Here is a 12,471-nt window from a genome sequence, read left to right on the forward strand (position 1 = left end):
TCGGTGCGGGATTCAAAGAATGTAGTCTTTTGATATACAGGATATTTCCTAAATATATACTGCAAATTTAAAGAGTACTTCCGGGGAAAAAGTTAGAAAAAAAGTGCCTATAAACATTTATCTAGAATTGCTTCATTTTCGAAATACAAAGTGTTTAAGTTTTGAACAAAATCGTTTCTTTTGTTATTTTCACACAATTTTTAAACGAATTTAATGGAAATTATCTTCAATTAATGTAATAATAATATTATGGTGTACCTTTCCAATGCATCAGAATGTCTTCAGGAATTCTAAGGGTGTGCGCGCACAACCTAGATTCTAGAATTTCTAGCAAAAATAGTAACCTTTAATACATTATGCTATTTCCCTAATTATTCCATAATCGAATGAAAAAAACCAAAAATACAACTTTATTTGTTCTTGATATTTTTTGGTTATTCATTTTATTTTCAGAAATAAAAATTAAAAACCACACCTGCATACCTATGAAAAAATCTGATACTACTCAAAAATAAAACAAGTAGAATTATCATTTTACGATATACAAAAAACGGTTGAAAATAAGTATTTTCGAACTGGACGAACTTGGAGTTTCCCGAATGTTCCCGTGGAAATCCAGTTTTAGAACAATTTCATATAACTAGTTAGCAATTTAAATTTTTCAGCTGAAAGATTCAGTGTGAGGATCAACAAAATAAGTATACAGGGTTATTCACGCTATACGGCTCGGAATATTGTGGCCAAAATACGAGGTTTTCTAAAAATTTTTCTTTTGGGTTATATGGGGATCTATTATGGCTACTTTTTAAAATTATTTTCATATTATACAGGGTGTCCCAAAAGTGCTGAAAGTATCAAAGTTGTGTTTTTTTTAATGGAACCCCTTGTATATTGTTGCATTTTTGGATTCTCCGATCAAAATAAATGTGTGTTTTAATAAGGTTTACAATACCTAGCACTTACGGTTTTTGAAATAATTTAAATTTTGTAAAAATTTGGCCTAATTTTCATGTTTTAACCACTTAAGCAGTATTTAAGTTATGTAAGCGTAATTTACAGTGCAGTGTAACAATAGATCATATTTTATATCCCAATCATGATAAACTTGCCATTTTATACAGGGTGTGCAAAAATTAAAACTATTCAAATGAGGACTTTAAGTGGCTATAACTGGATTAATTTAAATGCAATGCCATATTTTTTAACTTACCAGGATATGTAGTTTTTAAATACCCATCGAATGGTACTAGGATGTTCATAGCTAAGTCTTCGCGTTTTTGCAGAATGCACTAAGCTGGCAAGTTTTTCATGATTGGGATATAAAGTATGATCCATTATTACACTACACTGTAAATTACGCTTACATAACTTAAATACTGCTTAAGTGGTTAAAACATGAAAATTAGGCCAAATTTTTACAAAATTTAAATTATTTCAAAAACCGTAAGTGCTAGGTATTGTAAACCTTATTAAAACACACATTTATTTTGATCGGAGAATCCAAAAATGCAACAATATACAAGGGGTTCCATTTAAAAAAACACAACTTTGATACTTTTAGCACTTTTGGGACACCCTGTATAATATGAAAATAATTTTAAAAAGTAGCCATAATAGATCCCCATATAACCCAAAAGAAAAATTTTTAGAAAACCTCGTATTTTGGCCACAATATTCCGAGCTGTATAGCGTGAATAACCCTGTATAATGGCTTTACAGAATCTTGCTACGACCTTCTAACACAAAACATAAAAGCTATTCATGCCTGATAAATAATTATTGAATATTCCTCCTTGATTATGATTTGTACAGTTCAGTTTGTTATGCATACTTCACTTTGAGTTTTTTCAATTAGTCTTTCATTTATTTATTTACCTTAGTTTAAAAAGTAAAATATATATCTATTTTTGTATCGTATAATTTTCTGTGCACTGCAAAGAAGTTAAATTGTAGCTATATTTAATTAATAATTAAGCAACAAAAATTCAATTAAAAATTCTTAAAGTTAAAAGTTTAGGTTCAGGTGCAGCCTTTATTAAGTATATTTTGTAATGAAACAAACGGAAATCAATTGAAACATTTTCCAAAAGTTATATATTTAACTGCCTCACTTGGGGAACTCTGATGTTATAGAGAAATAAAAAAAGTATTATACAGAGTGATAAAGGATAGGAATTAAACGTTTTTCAATGATTTATTTGTTTACTGCATAAAAGACGATTATTTTTATTTCAGACTATCAAATGTTGACTTTCAATAAACAGGAATCAACTAATTTGGAAGTAAAAATTAAGTTTTTCCCAAAAAAAATTAGTAACAGTCAAAATATATGTTCAAGTTTTGTTAGCTTCTGAAGCCGTGGTTTAAAAACATTTCTTCCCAGCGTTTTAACCACATATGCACTATCAAACATCATCACAGCCCATGAAACAAAGGGTGAAGTAAACATCCGTATTTCTCAATGATGACTGAGGTGTCACCTTAATGGTCCGTCGTATTTATATCATACGCCTAAATCTGCACATGCGTAAGCGATGGCAATAACTTTATCCTTCATATTAAAATTGTTGACGCGATTAAAGATTTCAACGACCTGTCTGGTTAGCTTAGATTAATATTGTTGAGATTGAAGTAAGATGATCTGATAACTCTTTGAAAGTGGCCAATCTCAAGCATACTCTACCTCTGTCGACTTTTCTCTTTGCCCGAATTATCACATTCCTTCGCCCTGGTATTTTTACTCCGTTTGAGGGTGTCACTGTGTGCAGCTTTGCGCACGTCGAAGTAAAAGAAATAAGAGAATGTTGCGCAATCTAGGTGTCGTCGATATCGTGAAGTCATCCCCGAAATTGGAGAATCTTTGGGAGTTCTCATTCCTTTAGTGGACTTACTACTAACTTTTCTTACAACAAAATTAATTTTTCCACTATTATTTTATTAAACAGATAGATTTTATAACTTCTTACAAATTTCTATACAATACCCATTCGGGGTTCCATATAATGATAAATACAAATTTACTCCTTCGCTACATACAAAATGCAAGTAATTAGGTAACTATAGCGAAAGGGAGGTAGATCTTATACAGCGAAGTTTTATACAAATAATTCTCTAAAAGGGTTACTACATAAATGGATAATTTATACATTATTCCATGACATTCTAAATTAGAAACACTCCTACCTATGACTAATAAATGTAGGTACCTGCTAAAAGAGACAGTTGCACTTGGAAACCATATTCTCAAATTTGCATCTAGTTAGTAATTAAAATTGGTCGAACTTGTATTGGGCACTCACAAGACGCATTTAATAAACGAAACACATAAAGAATATACGGATAAATCTTTCTTATCAGTACTTTTATCCAAGAGACTCTAATCAGTCTTTGTCATCCAACTGGTCTTTGAAATAAATAGAAATCATACGTCTCTCTCAAACTTTTCGCACATTCATATACTTAGAATTTCTAAGCTGAATAATATTACGTGCATCGTAATAGAACAAAACATTAAAATGCGATAATTATTTCTCGTATTTGTTTATTGACTTCGCCAGACAGAAGGCAAACAAAATCTCGATCAGTTCAACCAGTCCCAAGACTACGAGAGTTATGATGAGGGCGTCGAAGTTCTTCTGTATCAGTTCTTTGAGTTTGTCATAACAGCCCTAAGGAGTTACTTCGTAATTGAACTTCAAAGATAAAAAATTGAACTTACCGTTTCGTAAAACGAATTTGATTTTGTGGGGGTAGTCGTGCAGTTGGGGTCAAGGGGTCTATCGTCCAGCCCCTTAGCGCAACACGATTCCGGGATTATGTATGTTTGATCTTTCCACGCAAGGTTTTTCTGATAGTCTGCTCCATTATCAACCTGTAATTGATAAATATTGTAATGAAGAATGTATCAGAAAATTCTTGTTCAAGAATGCTAGAGAACTAATTTTATCTACTGCATACATGTCGTAGCTCCATCCGTACTTAAATTCACCTTCGTACTTCGACACATTTCACTGGCAAATAATGAACTGAGTTGCGACATGCGAGTCTGGTTAGAAATCAGCAGCAACGGTCTTGACCAGGAATTTTTTGATTATTCCTCAACTCTACGATGTGATGAAATAAAACTTACCCCGCAACAGTTCTGGGCCTTTTGAATTTCATCCCATGCCAATGTAACTGGGTTTTCGATTTCAGTGCTGTTATAGTTATGTTCTAAAGTTGCTCTTAGGACATTTTTCAGTTCGCCTTCAATCTGAAAAATACCAATTTGAAATGCCCTTAACAAATAATAATTAAAGATGATGGAGAAATGAACACATTCCTGGAAAATGTAAGGGCACGTAAGTTAAGAATTTTTATGACATTTTTCCGTATAGGGAGAATTTATGGATAACTTAAACTAGAAGAATACGAGATTCAGGTTAGTTACTTAATTTATAACTATAAAGAAGATTAGCAAAGTTTGATATCAAATTTTGAAGAGACATAAAGGTGCCGGTACAAAGGTTAAACTATTCCATTCCAGGAGAATCAATGCGCACGTTAAACTAGGAATTAACGTTAAAATGTAAGAAATTGAGGCATTAAAATTAATAGATAGTACTTAGTTGCGAAACTGATTCTTTATTGAACTAAGATTAAGTCTTAAAATTAAAAGAAAGAAAATTTTGCACCTAAAAACCTTTCACTCACCTTTGATTTCATAATAATCCCTGTGACTAATACAGTGATTTCTGCAATGAGGATTGCTATCAAAAGAATGCCATACTGAAAAAAATCATAGATTAATAATTATAATTAAAGGTTCACATTATACAAGATGTTTTTGAAAATAGTGTCATGAATTTAACTACCACATATTTTTGGTTCAAAAATAGGGTTAAAACTCCATTTAAACAGGTATCGAAAGATGCTTAGTTTGCGATTAATGGAATTTTGTTCGTTAAATTACATAATTTTGCGTTTTTCGTGGATTTGAAAAAAAAATGTACAGATTTAATCAGGAAGGGTAATGTAATGTCGTATTGGTAAGACGTAAAAACTTTGATGGCAGTACAGACTATAAGGACAATGAAAAATCTAAAGAGTTTTTCACCTAACTATTAATAATAAAATATTTTGTAAGAAACCTGTAAAAAAGATATTTCGTATTGAACTGTTAGTGAAATAACTGAATAAAAAACTAATACGTTTTTAGACAAAATGTCTGTAAACTCACTTTTTACCGATGTGTAAGTGCCTGCTTCATCAGTGACCTTTATTAATGCTTAAAAAAGTTTACACTCTTCAAATTCCAGAACTTAAACAATTTTTCGAAAAAAAAAATCTTCTATTTAATTAAAGTTTGGGGAGTTTTTACGGACACAAATTCTGCTCGTAACTATAAGTATTTTATGTTATTACAAAATATTAATTTTTGAGCAGTTTTTGAGTTAATTCAATTTAAAATAAAAACTAAAGAAAAAATTAACTTTTTAAAATTCATATAACATCATATCGATTGTATTGTTTGAAAACTTGTTCATTTAAAAATAAACAGTCGTTCTGCTAAGATATATTTTTAGTTTTAGAGAAATTTTATACAAACCATGAAATAAAAACGCAAACTTTCCACATATCAAGTACCTCAAACTCGGATTTTTAAATGGGACACCCTGTATTTTTTTAAATAGATTCCTATTTTAATTCACTTTGAAATGTCACATTATAGGGTGGTCCTTGAGTAAGGGTCCACAGAACACTGGAAGATACTTAACGTAAAAATAAAGCGATTGGAGTTATAAAACCTGGTTGAGAAATTACTATTAACCGAAATATAGGATGCTAGACTTAGAACATTTTTTTAAGAGTTATTCGAAAAAATAAAAATAATAAATACAAGCTTAGCACCTAATTCGGTTAATAGTGATTTATAACCAGGGTATGTATAAAATATAAAAGTAAAAATGTACTCTAATAGGTCGACCTTGTATTTTTAACTGGGCAAGTGTTTAAACGATATATGGAATCGATATTGTGTGAGTTTATGAAGAAATTTAAAAAGCTTATTTTTTCATAGATTTTTACTTTAAATTGGATTAACTTAAAAACTGCTAAAATGTCATTATATTTACAGTAACAAAAAACACTTCAAATTACAAGCAGAATTAGTATTCGTCACAAAATATAGGATATTCTAATTTTTTTTTTATCACGTCCCGATTGTCTGGACCACCCTGTGACTTACAAAATATTAATAAATTAAGATTCATGAACAACTAAATAACTTTTTTCTAAACCATGCGGTTTTTGAGATAAGGTAGTGGACATACAAATTTTCATTAATTTATTTTAATACGTTTCAGCATTATTAGTACAGAACCCGTGGTCAGGAACTAACCCTTCATACGCTGTATATTGAAAACGAAATTTAAATACATGTCTTTTTCGAGGAGTAGAATATGCAATTAAATTTATAACATTTTCAGAAACGCCCTGTATAATTTTATTGCTGCTGTGCGTAGATAGTGATAATAATGGTTTTAGTTGAAATCTGAGTAGAATAAGACCCGGATTAACAAAGTCAAACATAATAAAACCTCATAAAATTTAAAGCAAACTGAGGTTTGCCGTTTGATTCAGATGCAACACCCATTAAACTCACAAAATGTGTGAATATGCGTCACTAATAGCTCGAGTGCAAGACATAATAACACTTTTTATATCCGATTTGATTATCAAAGGCTTTTCATGATACTTTTTTACACCCATAAACTGACTCATTATGGTCCTAGTACACTAAAGCAGGTAACATTATAATACCAGTAAAATACAACAGGTGTTATATATGTTTACTGTGGGACTGATATTTACTAAACAATGACTGACGGATGTAATGCGTGCGTAATGCTTATTTCGATTCATACATCAACGAACTCGTTCGCCAGCTCACACCACTATAAACTGATTCATCTCATAAAATATTGCATTACGTGCTTATGACATAAATAACTGTTTCATTGATATCATTTTTTTTCTGTACGAACATTATCGGGCATCTAAAAAAATTATTATTCGCCCGGTATATCTACAGGTACATCGAAGTAGAAATTAATTAAATTTCCCAGAAATGCACGGAGGGACGTAACAACGGAATTCGTGTTTACTTCTAAATTTATCGCTCCTTATTCGCACTAAACGAACAAACAATCCATAATGGGACGTTTTGTTACTAGTATCATTAGGTCATCTATTAAGATATCGAATGTTGTTTTAGAATAGTTCAGATAAGCTTAATAACATAATACAAATGCAAAAATGATAAACTTTACGTTCGTTATGTTGTATTGTTATGGTTATAATGGAATTCAGAGTTCTATACCCAGCTTCATATGAAATGCATTACCCAGTAATAATAATAATTAAATCTTGTAATTTTGGCCAAATATTGCTTCATAATAGAATTGGATATGTTGCTTTGGCCCGCACGGTCACCGGACCTATGACCTATCGAACATCTTTGAGGCATGATGAATCGCCGTTTTCGAAGTTTACCAAAGCAACCAAACAATTTGGGTGAGTCACGTTACCACCTTAGGGTAACAGAGAATGAAATACCCCAGGAGGACTTTGATCATTTATTGCAAAGCGTGCCGCGAAGAGCACCTGTTTGCATTGCTCTACGAGGCGATGTCACTTTTTACTAACTTTTTTAATTAATAAATGTTATTTTTTTCTGAAATCTTGATCATTCAATACTCAGTTACGAAGCTTGATTTTGCCAAAATTGCAAGACTTAATTATTGTTATCACTGGGTGGTACATTTCATATAAAAGTGAGTGTATTTCCGCACCATGTAAGCGTAAAATAGTAAGAAGATTCAGAAGAAATTTTCTTCATGACCGTTGTTCAGGAAAACCGGAAATAAGCATTAAAAGCGCAGGCTTGATTCGACTTGCAACTGTTTGTTACTAAAAATAGTTGAGAACGACAGGTCCGATATATGTGCATGTGACATGAATTCTGAATTCCCCATGTCCAGTTTGAAGGACACTTCCTTCCACTTAGAGTGACTCGAATTCAACCAACATTGACACAAATTATGTCCTTGATGCAACGTATAAAACGATGTAGTCTCTGAAGTTCTTATGTCCAGAGTAAAGGACACTTGCTTCCACTTGGGGTGAGCCGAAGGCAACGAAGTTTTGAACAAATAATGTCCTTGGTGCAATGCGTAAAACGATAATCTAGGAACCTCCGGTGTCTAGATTAAAGGATACTTTCTTGTTGTAATATTTCACAGAAATCAATTGACTAAGTAACTAGAGTGACCCGAATTAAACTACAGTTGACGCAAATGATACCCCCTGATACAGTGCATAAACTGATGGGTTCTGAACTTCCCATGTCCAAACTAAAGGTCACTTTTCTCCCTTAATATTTCATAAAAGCCCATTACTGGTAAAAATACGATGGATTTCTGGCTGTGAACGAGTCATTAAGCTGTAAGGTAAGACTTGGAATTCGTTCAATTCGTATGACTTATTGCATACGGCTAACTGCTAACTTCCTCCAAACTATGAATGATAGTACTAAATACGGTTATTGCGAATCGTAATTTCTGCCATGGCTTATTATTACTCCTTACTTCTCACAAAACAGAACTGTAACTTTGCTTTAATAGATAGCTACGCGATTTGCAAATGTTTAGTTAGGCTTTTACGACAATGATTATCATAATTTTTATATTCGTTTATTATATTGTAAGCGATAGTTTTAATTTGCAACCTCGAAAAAAGGATGTAGACACTTAATAAATTATGCAACAATTTTAACACGAACGGGACATAATATAGAGAGATATAAGCACAGACACCGGTAATACGAAAAGTTCTTACCAGGGTGAGCATGCACCGGGACTCTCTCAAGGCTCCACAGTACCCCAGAAAGCTCACGAAGAACATACATGCTCCTATGGCTATCATCACGTAGCTGGTAGTTTGGACAAAGGCCGGTGATGTTGATGTCTGAAATGTGGAAAAATCTTTTAAAAATATTACGTTGAAAAAAAACGCCAAGAGAAAGCTCTTAATAGCTGTCAATTTCTCTACAGATGAAAGCGACAAGAATTCTTAATGAAAATGTCATTGTTGTCTCTTTGCTACTACTCAGCATTGTAACGTTCATTAATTTCTATTTAACACGTTAGAACAATAATTTGTTGTCAAGAGTGAGCCAGCAGGAAGTTAGACTGCGTATCTGAATAATGAGCACTTTCAAATAATTGTTTCACCTAATTTTTATGCATGGCTTATCGTTGCTGTAACTTTGTAATAAATTAATGGAGGTGCGTTTTTACATTTGCAGAATGTTTTAATGAATCATGAAAATCATGAAGATACTCTGGCTTTCAAACTGTCCTTTTGTAGGACACAAATCAACACACATAATATACTTTGTACAGTTATCTGGCAACTGTGTTGCATCATGAGACACTACAGCATTTCATGTGGAAATGTCCCAGTGAAAGCCATTAAAAGTTCATATTTCTTGTTTTAGTAAAACAGGACGTGAGTCTTAACGTTACGGTTGACTCGCCTTCAAACAAGCATATCTTTCTTAGAACGTATGAAACATCCATCTACTCGATGTAATGGACATAAATGTCAACTATGTTGATTCATGTTAAATTAAAAATTGTACAGGGCAAAAAATGGCAGGAGACGAGTCGAGATACGTATATATACCAAACCATAGGGAAACATGAAGGTTTGCCGAAGAGGCTCTTGGAGGCGGCATTAGGTGAGACTAAAATGTCATGTTTTACATTCGACTCCAAAAGAAAATTTCGGAAAAAAGAAATTTTCGTTTTTTTTTTCTTTTTTGGAGCCAGCGAAAGCTGTTTTAGAACTCGGACGTTTGCAGATATCTTTGATATATTTGGGAAATATTAATCATCGTTTTGGATTTACGTAATTGGAATGAAAAAATTTTACGAAACTTATGTAACTAAATGCTCCACTAATTCATTTCAAAAATGTCTCTTCATGACTTTAGAAGTTTTCACGCATAAATTGTTCTTCTTTTGTGGAAATTCAAATTGATATGCCCTTGCACGAGAACACCTTTAAAATGACGCAAACTTTTAGAGAGCAAGTAAAATACAAAGAACGTATGCAACGCTTGTAAAAACTGTTGCAACAGGTTTATAACCTTCATAAACGTGATATTAAACAAAAATGCTTAAAACACGTATAATTTTATTTAAAAAAAAAAGGTATTTAATACATTACTTTCGATGTTGTAATCTTTCACTTCTATCTAGATAGCCCTACTAACTTTCTATTTTCAATTTACATATTCAATTTGATATACTACAATAGAAAGGTACCCATTGTAATATATCAAATGAAAGGTAATTTGATAAGAAATGGAACAGTATACTATTCCTTAAAAAATAAAATTGTTAGGTACAAAATAAAGTAACGCACTATTACATCAAACAAAAGTTAATTTCCTACAATAAATGTTCAAATTGGGCTTTAGTAACAATTTGGCAATGGCGCAGTCGTTCCTGGAACTCTTTTATGCGATTATCTAATCTCGCTTCTGTTATTAACTGTAATTCTGTTTAAATTTTAAGACGTAAATCACCAACATTATTTGGTTTTTTGCTGTAAACGGAACCTTTTAAGTAACCCATCAAAAAAAAATCCAAAGACATGAAATCTGGAGATCGTGGCGGCCATTCTATTGCGCCTCTTGTGCTAATCTATTTCCTACAGAAAATCTCATCAAGATACTCTTTCACTGTCTTAGCCTAATGTAGTAGGGCACTATCTTATTGGGTCCAAATGTTATTGATTACTTGTTCCTCATCTTCTCCAGAAAAAATTGCGACGATTGATGGAATTATTTCGTTTTGCAACAGGTGCAAGTATGATACGTTCTTTACGTTCCCTTCCATGAGAAATTGACCGATAAACTAGTAGTCGATTATACTCATTCATATATTAAATTTTTGCACATGTGTTTGCAGAGCTTGCATTCAATGAGAATTATCTATAGACCAGTAGCAACAATTGTATTAATGAATAGGCCCATTTAAGCAAAACGTTGCTTCATCCAAAAATAAAATTCTAGAAATGAATCTGTTATCCTGAATACCTTTCTATAGCATCAATGCACAAAATTCCATCTTGAGATAAAATCTTCAGGCATCAACTTTTGAAGAAGGGCAATTTTTCTGGTTTTGAAAGATTGCTTGCCAGTTTTCCAGATACATCAAATTCATCGGCAAGTTTGCTGGTGACTGTATGAGGTTTTCATCGATGAATGAAAGAATGTCTAGTGCTTTATCGCCATCAATTGCTATTCTAGGTCTTCCACATTTGGAAGCAGCTTTCACACTTCCATTTTATTGAAATGTTTTACTAATCTGACAATCCAGAAGTATATCAATAGGTCCATCTGGATATTTCTCATTAAATATGAGACACACCTTTCTGTAAGTTCCTTTGTGATCACCATACGCCAAAAAGATGAAAAATTCAATTCTTTGCTTCCCAGATTAAAGAGTCATTTTTTGTGAATATTCTAACTATGTTAGATGCCTAACAACTGAAATCAGCTGTTAATGAATTCTATGAAAAACGAAATATTTTGTATCTAAAAAATTGTGTAATATGAAGACGAATTGGAATTTCCCACGTTATTGACATTTTTTTACTCTCTTTCAAAGTGAAATAAGAAAGGATTTTTTAAGTAAAAAAGATTAAAACCTTTAAAGTTTCTAGGATATGGACTTTGTGCTACTTTTTAAGGAAATTATAGATCTAATTTTAGTTCTGAATATATCGTACGTGTGAAAAATTTGAACATAGAGAATAGTGCATTAAATACTTTTTCTAAAATAAAATTAAACGCGCTTCAGCATTTTTTTAATTCATCAGGTTTAGGAAAATTATAAACGTATTGCAATACCTTTTATAAACGCTGTATATTATATACGTATGTTACATATATACAAGTATTATTCATTTAGTATGTCTGGCAGTGCGAAACATAACGAAAGTGAAAGTGTCAAGTACTTTTAGAATGCTGAAAACGTTAATAAGAACCATAACCGTAATACTGTCTGTTCATTTTCCGGTTTAAATTAATAAAGCAATGGGCTTGCCCCATTTTAAATTTAATTATTGGAATTTTATAACTCTTAGTGTATAGAAAAGCTGAGAAAAACAGAATAATATTGTTGAGAAATGTTCTTTAATTCCATAGTTTTTATTTATTTGTTTAATATCAATTAATTAATTTTTACCAAATAAATAAATTATCGAATCAGTTATGTTAAAGAAATCATTTAAAAACATAAGAATATTTTTGACTTAGGGGAATTTTTCATTAACTCCCTGTGTAGACATAATTATAATTATTTATGCTCTGTGGTGACCAGGCACGCCATTGGCGTTAAATAACCGTTTATTACAGAA

General features: G+C 31.9%; 2 protein-coding genes across 5 annotated transcripts in view; one reads left to right on the forward strand and one right to left on the reverse strand.

The window, feature by feature from the left end:
- Positions 1–12,471, forward strand: part of LOC136340822 (antichymotrypsin-2-like) — an 83,413-nt gene that overhangs the window by 65,051 nt on the left and 5,891 nt on the right. The window lies entirely within an intron of this gene.
- Positions 2,915–12,471, reverse strand: part of Tsp66E (Tetraspanin 66E) — a 33,094-nt gene continuing 23,537 nt past the window's right edge. For all 4 annotated transcript variants that reach the window (XM_066285225.1, XM_066285227.1, XM_066285226.1 and 1 more), the window contains 5 exons: positions 8,878–9,006; positions 4,693–4,767; positions 4,130–4,252; positions 3,719–3,871; positions 2,915–3,668 (listed from right to left, as the gene is read on the reverse strand). In XM_066285225.1, the coding sequence (XP_066141322.1) occupies positions 3,525–3,668; positions 3,719–3,871; positions 4,130–4,252; positions 4,693–4,767; positions 8,878–9,006 (624 nt within the window). In that variant the 3' untranslated portion in view covers positions 2,915–3,524. The remainder of the gene's footprint in view (positions 3,669–3,718; positions 3,872–4,129; positions 4,253–4,692; positions 4,768–8,877; positions 9,007–12,471) is intronic.

This window comes from Euwallacea fornicatus, chromosome 8 (assembly GCF_040115645.1).
Source record: "Euwallacea fornicatus isolate EFF26 chromosome 8, ASM4011564v1, whole genome shotgun sequence".
Taxonomy (NCBI): Eukaryota; Metazoa; Arthropoda; class Insecta; order Coleoptera; family Curculionidae; genus Euwallacea; species Euwallacea fornicatus.